Source organism: Mytilus trossulus, chromosome 4 (assembly GCF_036588685.1).
Source record: "Mytilus trossulus isolate FHL-02 chromosome 4, PNRI_Mtr1.1.1.hap1, whole genome shotgun sequence".
Classification (NCBI taxonomy): Eukaryota; Metazoa; Mollusca; class Bivalvia; order Mytilida; family Mytilidae; genus Mytilus; species Mytilus trossulus.
The window spans coordinates 88128217-88141250 of record NC_086376.1 but is presented as its reverse complement, the minus strand read 5'-3'; the positions used below and the strand labels follow the sequence as shown (position 1 = coordinate 88141250).

The 13034-nt window shown below is 32.8% G+C and overlaps 1 protein-coding gene across 1 annotated transcript in view; it reads left to right on the top strand.

Moving 5' to 3' along the window:
• Positions 1 to 13034, top strand: part of LOC134716885 (fibrillin-1-like) — a 138330-nt gene that overhangs the window by 24840 nt on the left and 100456 nt on the right. Inside the window, exons 5-15 of the mRNA XM_063579901.1 lie at positions 941 to 1138; positions 1501 to 1626; positions 2069 to 2194; positions 2622 to 2774; positions 5609 to 5785; positions 8077 to 8202; positions 9471 to 9593; positions 10087 to 10212; positions 11336 to 11458; positions 12086 to 12205; positions 12649 to 12849. Of these exons, the coding sequence (XP_063435971.1) occupies positions 941 to 1138; positions 1501 to 1626; positions 2069 to 2194; positions 2622 to 2774; positions 5609 to 5785; positions 8077 to 8202; positions 9471 to 9593; positions 10087 to 10212; positions 11336 to 11458; positions 12086 to 12205; positions 12649 to 12849 (1599 nt within the window). The remainder of the gene's footprint in view (positions 1 to 940; positions 1139 to 1500; positions 1627 to 2068; positions 2195 to 2621; positions 2775 to 5608; positions 5786 to 8076; positions 8203 to 9470; positions 9594 to 10086; positions 10213 to 11335; positions 11459 to 12085; positions 12206 to 12648; positions 12850 to 13034) is intronic.

The window sequence follows — 13034 nt, the reverse complement described above, 5'->3', positions numbered from 1 at the left end:
TAATGTATTATGACATTGTTAGTGTCATTAAAAGACTGAGTGGGCCTCTTTATTGTGTAAAGGAGGAACAAATTTATAAAGTATATCTTCCTTTCATTTGCTTAAATTTTCATTAAGCAGAATCAATTGAAAAGATTTTTTATCTTTTTTTTTTAATTTCTAGCCCATTTTATCATGAGACAGTATAAAAAGATAAGACTTTAACTAAAATGTCAAATAATTATTATGGGATATTTTTTGTACAGACCTACGTTTTTGGTCTTTTTTGGTGATGTAACGGGAAATTTGCCTTGTTCAAGATCAGGTGTCTTAATTGTACCAAGCAGGTCACTTCACACCTTCACTTTTGATCTAAAAAAAAAAGGTTGTCAGAGTGGTAGGGCAGGATCAGAAATTTTATCTCTTTAGTAAGGCATTGTAAGGCTTTTGACATTTCCCTATTTTGTACATTACATCATGATGAAGTGTTGCAAACTAATCCAGATGACCTGACCTTGACTGATAACATCAAGGTCAAATCAGTAATTTTTGGGCTATTTTTTAGTGTATTTAAGGAATTTAATATTTGAAACATTGCATGATTTTTGTTTTGTTTTTGTTTTTTTGATTAAAATAAAATATACATATAAAAGATTTGTAATGCTGATGACAATAGAACTGGTCTAGCAAATTCTAATTGTTTTTTCCAATGAAAGATATGGGCACTATTTTTGGTAACTTTGTTTTTGACAATACCTGATGTATTTATTGTTGTCAAGAATCAGGTACTTCTTTTTATAATCTTCAAAAGAGTACCATTAATTATATATATTGGTAAATATTTGTCTGTTTGGGTATCATGAAAACTTTTGTGACAGATTCTTTAGAAGAAATAAATATCTAGATCCACTATTCTACTTAGTACATGTACTGTGAATCCTGCTTTAAAATCTATTTTTAGACTACAGAACTGGACCATGTTTTACGGAGTTGTCAGATGACATGTGCAGGGGTCAGCTGACAGGGGTTGTATGTACCAAACTGTTATGTTGTGCCACTGTAGGAAAGGCATGGGGCAATCCTTGTGAACAATGTCCCACAGGGCCTACAATCTGTAGAAAGGGATTCCTGCCAAATCATCAGACTAAAACTTGCCAAGGTATGGATTGTTTAGTGTAAATAGCATATCCAAAAATATGAGTTTAAAGTCCTATGATATACCAGAATGTCCATCCATGCAGCAATTTCAATATGCACAATAAGGGCATATTGTGAGTTCTAGGGGCAGGTGTTTATTATTGCATGAAGTGAAAAAAAATACTCAAATATATTTTAAAGTACCAGTAACAGTCTCGAAAACTGTAAACTTGATATTAATGTATTGATCCAGTCAAAACTGTATTATGCAAACCATCTAGAGAAAACAATGAAAGCATTGGTTAAGAATTATTAATTACATAAACTGTAACTATCTACTTATAAAAAGGTAAAATTATGTGTATTCATTGTTATTTTTTTCAGATATAGATGAATGTAAAGCTATACCTGGTTTGTGTATCGGAGGAAAGTGTGTCAATACAATGGGGTCCTACTTATGTCAGTGTAGAGAAGGTCAGCGGGAGAATCCAATAACCAAAAAATGTGAAGGTAAGGTCAGATACACTCATAACTTGCATAATTATTATCCCTTGCCACTAGGCAATGGGGCATTAAGGTATGCTCATGTCCTTCAGTTCTTATTTTGTCAGTATATTGTTTTTTTATTCTCTTAATTTAGTATGTCTCAACCAAATGTTATGAACACAAGGCTAATATAACCCCCAAACACAAATCAAGTTCAAATTAGGGGGATGTCATGTTCACCAATCATGAGTTAGGTCCCTTTATGAATGGAAAAATTGCTGAATTTGCTATTTCATCCCTCTTTCTTAACTTTGCCTCCATCAAATGTTAAGACAATGCTTTTTACCACCAAACACAGATTAAGTTATAGCATAAATGTTTTTACTGGCCTGGGGTGATGTAGATCTTGTGATTGATTACCTTAATGTGGCATACCCACTTTACTGTATGTTTTCTTTTATTTTAGATTTAAATGAATGCCAACAAAATCCCAATGCTTGTACGAATGGCCAGTGTATCAATACAGAGGGTAGCTACTTCTGTAGATGTAATCCTGGGTTTGAGTTGACAGCTGATAGAACTCAATGTCTTGGTAAGGAAAATAAATCAACATTTGTGTAATACTTTATGTATCATCTGGCTTGCAGGAAGCTATGAGGCTTTACTACTTCAGGTTTTCTTTAGATTTAAGATAGTATCTAATGCAAAATGTTCCTTAAAAAATGTTTTGCTGTGAAATCCAAATGACACTTTCTTTGTTAACACAATATTTAAGCTACTTGCAATAGTGATTAAATTTATGTAGAGTAATTTCAAAGTACTAATTTTAAAGAAATTACAATTGAAATAACTACAATGTATTAATTTTGTTTTTCAAAAGCGCTCTTCTAAAATAACCTTTGCCAGGAATACTCAAATCCAAGGATTTAAAAGCAGTTGATTTTATTTTACCTAAACACCTGTAAGACTATGTGACCTAAAGAACCTAAATGATTAATTTGTATATATTTCTTATCCAGCTATCCTGAGAAAGTATTGTTTTGGCAGAGTCTCTGGTTCCAGATGTACTGATAGAATGTCCAGTTTGTTATCTTTAGCTGACTGTTGTTGTCGGGCTGGGAGAGGCTGGGGAGATTCTGAACAGTGTATGCAATGTCCACCATCAGGAACTCGTAAGTAAAACCCAGTAGACCTTGTAGATTTGATATGTGTATCTTTTGACTGATTGAGAGATTCCTCTTCCTAGCTTTCATTAACTGATTTTAACTTGAACTTAAATACTGTTTGTCAGAATGGGTTACGCTCCTTTATTACAATATGATTATTTTTTTATAATTAGCAATGTTATTATATTTTATTAGTTTCTAAAACTTACCTGTCCACAATTTTGATTTGTATAACAGTTTTAATCCTGTTCAATAAATCTGCACTGTTTGTGTAATCTGAGTTTGAGCTACTAAAGTGTGTAAGTGATAGAAAAAACAGATAAACCCATAGGTGTGTGTCATAAACAGTTACACTTGTATTAAATCATTATTTTTTTTCATCTGACTTTCTTATATTGAGGAATAAACCCCCCCCCCCCCCCCCCCCAAGGGTGACTGGGGAATAGAAATATGGTCACTTGGTCTTCTCCTGACCGGCAGTAAAATGCTTGCCGAATTGGGGCGTCCGTTTGGCTGATGTATTAAGTTTGCAGTCACGTCCTGTCAGAATGGGGACGTTAAATCCGATGTCTCATGTAAAGAGAGTGCCACACCTCTTTGCACTTTAAGAACCCTTGCAACAACTGTTTGAGGGCCCGTAGGTGGCCTGTTGCAAGGCAAAATTTCTGTTTCTATCCAATATAATCTCATTTTCCAGTGGCAGTCCAAATTTCCTCGACCATCATCCCAAATGGCCTCTATCCTGACAACCTACTTATTTTTAGCTCACCTGGCCCAAAGGGCCAAGTGAGCTTTTCTCATCACTTGGCGTCCGGCGTCGTCTGTCTTCGTCCGTCGTCGTCCTGCGTTAACTTTTACAAAAATCTTCTCCTGAAACTACTGGGCCAAATTTAACCAATCTTCGCCAGAATCATCATTGGGGTATCTAGTTTAAAAAATGTGTCCAGTGACCCAGCCAACCAACCAAGATGGCCGCCATGGCTAAAAGTAGAACATAGGGGTAAAATGCAGTTTTTGGCTTATAACTCAAAAACCAAAGCATTAAGGGCAATTCTGACATGGGGTAAACTTGTTTATCAGGTCAAGATCAATCTGCCCTGCAATTTTCAGATCAATCAGATAATCGGTTGTTAGGTTGCTGCCCCTGAATTAGTAATTTTAAGGAAATTTTGCTGTTTTTGGTTATTATCTTGAATATTATTATAGATAGAGATAAACTGTAAACAGCAATAATGTTCAGCAAAGAAAGATCTACAAATAAGTCAACATGACCAAAATGGTCAGTTGACCACTTAAGGAGTTATTGCCCTTTATAGTCAATTTTTAACCTTTTTTAGCTCACCTGGCCCGAAGGGCCAAGCGAGCTTTTCTCATCACTTGGCGTCCGTCGTCCGTCGTCGTCGTCAGTCGTCTGTCGTCGTTAACTTTTACAAAAATCTTCTCCTCTGAAACTACTGGGCCAAATTTAACCAAACTTGGCCACAATCATCATTGGGGTATCTAGTTTAAAAAATGTGTATGACGACAGGGCCAACCATCCAAGATGGCCGCTATGGCTAATAATAGAACATAGGGGTAAAATGCAGTTTTTGGCTTATAACTCAAAAACCAAAGCATTTAGAGCAAATCTGACATGAGGTAAAATTGTTATTCAGGTCAAGATCTACTTGCCCTGAAATTTTCAGATGAATCGGACAACCCGTTGTTAGGTTGCTGCCCCTGAATTGGTAATTTTAAGGAAATTTTGCTGTTTTTGGTTAATTATCGTGAATATTATTATAGATAGAGATAAACTGAAAACATCAATAATGTTCAGCAAAGAAAGATTTACAAATAAATCAACTTGACCGAAATGGTCAGTTGACCCCTTTAGGAGTTATTGCCCTTTATAGTCAATTTTTAACCATTTTTCGTAGATCTTAGTAATCTTTTAGAAAAATCTTCTCCTCTGAAACTACTGGGCCAAATTTAACCAAACTTGGCCACAATCATCATTGGGGTATCTAGTTTGTAAAATGTGTCTGATGACCAGGCCAACCATCCAAGATGGACGCCATGGCTAAAAATAGAACATAGGGGTAAAGTGAAGTTTTGGCTTATAACTCAAAAACCGAAGCATTTAGAGCAAATCTGAAAAGAGGTAAAATTGTTATTCAGGTCAAGATCTATTTGCTCTAAATTTTTCAGATGAATCAGACAACCCGTTGTTAGGTTGCTACCCTTGAATTGGTAATTTTAAGGAAATTTTGCTGTTTTTGGTTAATATCTTGAATATTATTATAGATAGAGATAAACTCTAAACAGCAATATTGTTCAGCTGAGTAAGATTTACAAATAAGTCAATATGACCAAAATGGTCAATTGACCTCCTAAGGAGTTATTGCCCTTCATAGTCAATTTTTAACAATTTTCATTTTCAATAACATTTTCCAAAGAAACTACTATTATAGATAGAGATAATTTAAAGCAGCAAGAATATTTGGTAAAGTAAGATCTACAAACATATCACCATCACCAAAACACAATTTTGTCATGAATCCATCTGTGCATGTCCATTGTAAAATATTCTGAATTTCACATAGACCAAGGTGAGCGACACAGGCTCTTTAGAGCCTCTAGTTTTATTTATTGTGAACTTGTTCTCGTCCTGAATAGGCATGAAATATTTGCCACTGGACGTTAAGCAAGCAACAATCAACCAATCAATATATTGATGAATACTTCTCATAGAATTAAACTTGCCTTTTAAAATATTTTAGCTGGATACCAATATACCCCTGGTGAGTAGTAATATAGACCTGTTTCTTATAGAATTTAACTTGCCTTTTGAAATATTTCAGCTGGATACCAGGAGTTATGCACATTAGGAGAAAACATTAACAGTACAAAATCAGTAAATGAATGTAGGATATTATTGAACCTATGTGACAATGGAGTGTGTGTAGATACACCAGATGGGTTCAGATGTGATTGTAACAATGGATACAGACCAGATTCAGCAGGACATAGGTGTATAGGTAAATTTATTCTTAACTTAATTGATTTGACCAGATTCAGCAGTACATAGGTGTACAGGTATATTTATCCTTAACTTAATTGATGTGATTGTAGTGATGGATACAGACCAGATTCAACAGGACATAGGTGTATAGGTAAATTTATAATTAACTTAACTGATGTGACAAGATTCAGCAGGACATAGGTGTTTAGGTAAATTTTAACCCTTTCCTCCATGGATTTATTTTCTTACATACTAGATTTAAAGTATTAATGCATTTTGAAAATGAATATTTCCTCATTGAAATTGAAATCATATATTCTCATGAATATCCTTTTCATATCGGATGCACATTTTGTTTAGTCTGATGCAGACATATAGAGGTCAATGTGTTTCAACTGAGGTACTACACAGGCGTCAACAGGCGTCATTATGGAGTAAAGGGGGTGGCGTCAAAAAGCGTCATTATGGAGGAAAGGGTTAACTTAATTGATTTGACCAGATTCAGCAGGACATAGGTGTTCAGGTAAATTTATCCTTAACTTAATTGATGTGACCAGATTCAGCAGGACATAGGTGTTCAGGTAAAGTTATCCTTAACTTAATTGATGTGACCAGATTCAGCAGCCCATAGGTGTACAGGTAAATTTATCCTTCACTTAATTGATGTGATCTGATTTAGCAGGACATATATGGACAGATATCATGCATATATACTAGAGTTTTGTATAAACCAAACATATTGTGCTGCGAGCAAACCAGCACCATTGGTGGCCTTCAGCTGTTGTCTGCTTTAATAGTCGGGTTGTTGTCGCTTTGACACATTCCAAATTTCCTTTCTCAATTTTAAGCACTTCTCTTTTCAGTCTAACCATTTTTATACGCCCGTCAAAATTTTGACGGGACGTATTATGGTATACAAATGTCCAGTGTCCATCCGTCCGTCTGTCTGTCCGTCTGTCTGTCCGTCTGTCTGGCATAAACATGTCGCACCGTAACTTGTGAACGACTTATCCAAATTTCATGAAACTTAACATAATTGTTTCTAATGATGGTCAAATGATCTGTATACTTTTTGGTGAAAATAAAATTTAAACTTTTTGAGTTACGGCACTTTGTAACTAAAACACATGTCACACCGTATCTCAAAAACGATTCTTGATTATGGCTTAAAACTTTAAACACTTCTTAGTTATATTAATCTAAATATCTGTTTACTTTTTGGTGATGATTCAAAATTTTGTTTTTGAGTTATTGAGTATTTTGTAAAAAAGGGGGAGGGTTTTTTTTACATGTCGCACCATAACTCAAAAACAATTTATGATTATTGCTTAAAACTTTACACATGTCTTTGTTATATTAATCTTAAGATCTGTATACTTTTTGGTGATGATTCAAAATTTCATTTTTGAGTTATTGAGTATTTTGTAAAAAAGGGGAAGGTTTTTATTACATGTTGTGCCGTATCTCAAAAACAATTTATGATTATTGCTTAAAACTTTACACACTTCTTTGTTATATTAATTTAAAGATCTGTATACTTTTTTGGTGATGTTTTAAAACTTTATTATGGAGTTATTGAGTATTTTGTTAAACAGGGGAGGTTTTTTTTACATGTCGCGCTGTATCTCAAAAATAATTTATGATTATTGCTTAAAACTTTACACAATTCTTTGTTATATTAATCTAAAGATCTGTATACTTTTTTGTTTTTCAAAATTTTATTTTAGTGATATTTAGTTTTTAACGGGGTTGGGGGTTTCACATGTCCCGCCGTGTCTCAAAAACAATATATGGTTATTGCTTAAAACTTTCTCAGAAACTATTTATGATTGTTGCATAAAACTTCCACACACGTCGGGCGTATCATGCGCTCATGGCCCAGCTGTTTATTTCCTATCAGTTCCAAAAAGAGATACTTTTCCCTATTATTCTGCAGTAGGATAAGTTCCTTGTGTAAAAAAAGGTTCTGAGTCTTCCTAAAAAAATCTCCAGGTATTGTTTTAACATGATGGTACGAAACAGGATCTGATACCTAGATTCTTAAGTTATAAGTAATATTATCTCCCCTGTTACAATGTTGGTGAAAGTCTGTGGATCTTTCCAGGCACTCTAGATCCACCACCAACAAAAAATTACCGCCATGTTGAAAGTGCCATTTAACACCAATCAATCAGAGTTACACCAGTCATAACTTCAATCAATAGAAAAAATATTGCAAATTATTTATAAAAATGTGTATTGTATATTTTTTAATTGGCTTGTAAATCAAATAAATAAAAATTTTAATTACAAATTTTATGTTTATAGACATCAATGAATGTCAAGAAAGAAGAGGACTATGTAGGAATGGTAGATGTAGGAATACACCTGGAGGGTTTACATGTGATTGTAACACTGGTTATGTCCTAACAAAGGATGGAAGGGACTGCACAGGTATTATAATATTATAACAGTTTAACAAAATACAAATATTTTACAAAAACAATAAAGTACACCCGACCCATTGGGTCTATACATCACTTTTTCATTCTATAAGGAATATGTGGTGGACTAGGGTTTTGTATTACAAGTAAGATCAAACTTCTGAACAAGATTGATTAAAAAAAGATTTCTGCTTAGGGAAATTGGAGGAGAAAGGATCTGGATATTGGTTATATGGTTCTTTCCCACAATTTCTATAATTATGTAGACACTGATTATACAAATAGAATAATATTATTTAATAAATTTATGATATTTAAATAAGTAACTAATTATGATTTATTAAAGTGACCTATTGTGAACTTCTGTCCTTTTTGTCGAGTCTTCGACTTTTGTCGAAAAAACAAGACTAATCGATCCTACATTCTGTCGTCGGCGGTGTCGTTGGCGGCGGCGTCCACAAATATTCACTCTGTGGTTAAAGTTTTTGAAATTTTAATAACTTTCTTAAACTATACTGGATTACTTCCAAACCTGGACAGAAGCTTGTTTATGATCACAAGATAGTATCCAGAAGTTAATTTTGTAAAAATAAAATTCCATTTTTTCCGTATTTTACTTATAAATTGACTTAGTTTTTACTGCGGGGAAACATTACATTCACTCTGTGGTAAAGTTTTTAAAATTTTAATAACTTTTTTAAACTATCCTGGGTTTGTACCAAACATGGACAGAAGCTTGTTTATGATCAAAAGATAACATACAGAAGTAAATTTTGAAAAAAAATAAATCCATTTTTACCGTCTTTTACTTTTAAATGGACTTAGATTTTCTGCCAAGAAATAACACATTTACTCTGTGGTTAAATTTAAAAAAAAAATAATAACTTTCTTATTCTACTTTTAATTTGTACCAAACTTAGATAGAAGCTTGTTTATGATCAAAAGCTAGTATTTAGAAGGAAATTTTGTTAACATTTTGTACCTGTGTATCTGTATTTTACTTACAAATGGACTTAGTTTTTCTTCCAGTTAACATTACATACAGTCTGCAGTTAAAGTTTTTAAACATTTATTAGATTCATAAACTATTCTGGATTTTTACCAAACTTGGACAGAAGCTTCTTACAATCAAAAGATAGTATCAAGAAGAATATTTTTATTTTTTTCCCCTCATTTTTGTTGAGCCTGTTAATTTCAGCAAAATAGGCGAGACATTGGGTTCCGCGGAACCCTTACAAATTTTTTAAAACACAAATTTCTCTTTTTTGTTTATTTTAGACATGAATGAATGTGCCACAACAAGGATGTGTCCTAATGGTCGGTGTGTAAATATGAATGGTGGTTACAAATGTGAATGTAACCCTGGCTTTAGACAATCACTCAACCAAATGATCTGTTATGGTAAGATTTTTATTGTAGATATTTGGTAGATGCCCATTTGAGTAAATTGATATATATTCTTGCAGACAAATTGACTACATGGAAATTTGAATGAGCAATAAATAGAAATCAGAAGAAGTAATATCAACAGTGATACAACTCTTTCTAGTGACAAAAGGACCTAGAAGCTAGCAATTATAGGTCATATAAGTCTCATAAAAAGAATATGGAGATATTTTATAATTATCATTAAGACAGTTATTTTCACAAAAGGTTGAGGACAAGTTCTATGATGTCACAGTATTGCCTTCAATAATGAGCAAACTTAATACCATATAGCATGGGTATTATAGACCCTGTAAAAGTTTTCAATCAAAAACAATTCTGAGTTCTCTAAATATTCTGCTTAGAAACAATGAAACATGCAAACATAATGAGTAAAATATTACCTAACCCTGATCTATATGATTTGAATTGAACCCATGCATTTTGATCCAAGCTATTATATTTTCAGATATTGATGAATGTAATGAAAATGGTAAACTATGTATAAATGGTCAGTGTGAGAACACTGTAGGATCCTATAGATGTATATGTGATAGAGGTTTCCAACTTTCTCCTGATGGCGCATACTGTCTGGGTAAGTGTTTTTAGTGTCAATTTGCCCCAAAGTTAGTATTTCTGCGGGGAAACATTACATTCACTCTGTGGTTAAATTTTATAAAATTTTAATAACTTTCTTCAACTATTCTGTGTTTGTACCAAACTTGGACAGAAGCTTGTTTATGATCATAAGATAGTATCCAGAAGTAAATTTTGTAAAAAAATTAATACATTTTTTCTGTATTATACTTTTAAATGGACTTAGGGTTTTTGCCAGGAAACAACACATTCACTCTGTGGTTTAATTTTTTTTTAAATTTAATTACTTTCTTATACTATTTTAAATTTGTACCAAACTTGGACAGAAGCTTGTTTATGATCAAAAGCTAGTATCTAGAAAGGAAATTTTGTCAATATTTGGTACCTGTGTATCTGTATTTTACTTAATGGACTTAGTTTTTCTTCCAGTTAATTTTACATACAGTCTGCAGTTAAAGTTTTTCAAACATTTATTCAATTCATAAACTATCCTGAAATTTTCACCAAACTTGGACAGAAGCTTCTTACAATCCAAAGATAGTATCAAGAGGAATATTTTTATTGATTGTTTACCTCATTTTTGTTGAGCCTGGGAGTTACAGCAAAAGTAGGCGAGACACTGGGTTTCGCGGAACCCTTACAAATTTTTTGCTTCAACTGGACCTGAAACCATAAGTAGTCTTTTCCTATGCATATTTCAATAATTATTACAAATAGTAGTTATTTGCCTGCTGGTTTGCACTATTTTGGCAGGTTTTAGGCCTCTGAACATCCTGTGTAAGACACTGGATGGAACCCCCACCTCTCCAGAAAATTGAATTTTATCCGATTTTAATTTTCCAAGTCTGTATTGAGCTCAAAATGCAATTTATGCATGAGATCCATGACAACAAAAAGCCTCAGGTTGAAGGAACATGCATAAATTTTAAAATAAGTATCATGAAGTTGACTTCTAAAAGTATGGAACGCCATTGGAGCCAAATAACGGTGGTTAGGCTCCCGTCATATAACCGTCACAGCATGGTATAAGAGTTAAACTAAGACAACTGCATACACTTGGTGTCCACATGAAACTTAATTATTGGTGAACATGTTTTAATAAGAAATACTTTGTTTTATAGATTATAATGAGTGTGCCAAGTCTGGGATGTGCACTCATGGTAAATGTGTAAATATGAATGGTGGTTACATGTGTATCTGTAATCCAGGATTTGTTGCTGCACCTGATGGAAAAGTGTGCATTGGTAAATAACTAAGTATATACTACATATTGTCAGGTATTTTGTTGGTAATGCTGTTTCCAAATAATTATCATGATTATTAAATCTATACATAAAAAAAAACCAGAAACAAATCTGCATAATAAACAAAAATTAATTGCATAATTACCAATGGTAGTTCTTCAAAATATCTTTATTTACTTTCAATAGCCTAGTGCTATTACAAAGAATGAAATTAACTCAAAACAGAGGACTTCTTTATTCATTTTACCTCAATACAAAAATGTGTCAAAATAAAAAAAAATAAAACATTTGGGGTATTCACTATTATTGCATTTCAAGTATTGTACAAAACAAAACTTTGGAAATCATGGGTTAGAGGATAATATGAAGATGAAAATCTATATGTTGGCATACTTTTGGCACACACAGTTAAGAAAACCAAATAGAAATCATATATAATTGTCTTGTGGTTCATGAAATATCAATATTAATTCAATAGTTCATCAAATATCAATGTTGATAAAACACTGAATTCACTAAATAACAGGCCAGAAAACAGTTGAAAAATCACAAGATTAAAGATTTCTAATAAGTTTATACAATTACAACATGTAAACCAGTGTTATTTAATGATTAAATATATTATAGATGTAGATGAATGTGACAGAAATCCCTGTGTTAATGGAATCTGTATAAATAACCAAGGAAGTTTTAGATGTGAATGTCCAGAGAGCTTCCAACTACAGACTGATGGAAGAACTTGCTTAGGTATAGTATAAAATCACATGCTATATAGATATAAAAACTATTACATGAATTTATGTTGATTTGAGATGAAGGAGGGGAAAGAATTGATCTCTTCTTTTCCTTTGTCAATTTCATAAATATAAGTTTAAAAAGGCATAAACATTGCAATATTGAAAATAAGTAATTTTGATTTATTTATTTTTGTGGATACCAATTCTTGGATATTTGATTCAAAGTCAACATAAAAGAATACAGAAAATTTGTACTTCGTTTAACATCAAACTTCTTTGATTACTTTACCCTAGAAATCCATGCATATTTTAGCAATGGACTCCATAAAGATCTCAAATCATGCAGTTAGATCAAGAAGACCATGCCTTATATTTATTTAGCCTTATTTAAATAATTGATATTTTCTACATATTTATATTTCATGATTTAAATCTGAATTTATCAAATTTCAGATGTGAAGACAGATATATGTTACCAAGACAAGAAGAGAGGTGTGTGTATTTTGCCCCTTCCACGGCCAATGACAAGATCCATGTGTTGCTGTACAGATATCAGTTCAGCTCTATATAAAAGATGGGGTGCTGCATGTGAAGTTTGTCCTCTGACAGGAACCCCACAATATAAACAACTGTGTGATGCCCTGCCAGATACAGGTAAACTACCAAATATGAATAAAATCACTTGCTAGTAGATTTATTTCATTTAAAAATACCAGTATAATCTGTTTGTTATTGTTAAAATACTCCTGGTTATTGACCCCCTGGGTTGTTAAAATCCTACCAACATCCATTTTACCGAAGTACTTTTCTGAATTAATCTTTATCAGGAATACTCACTA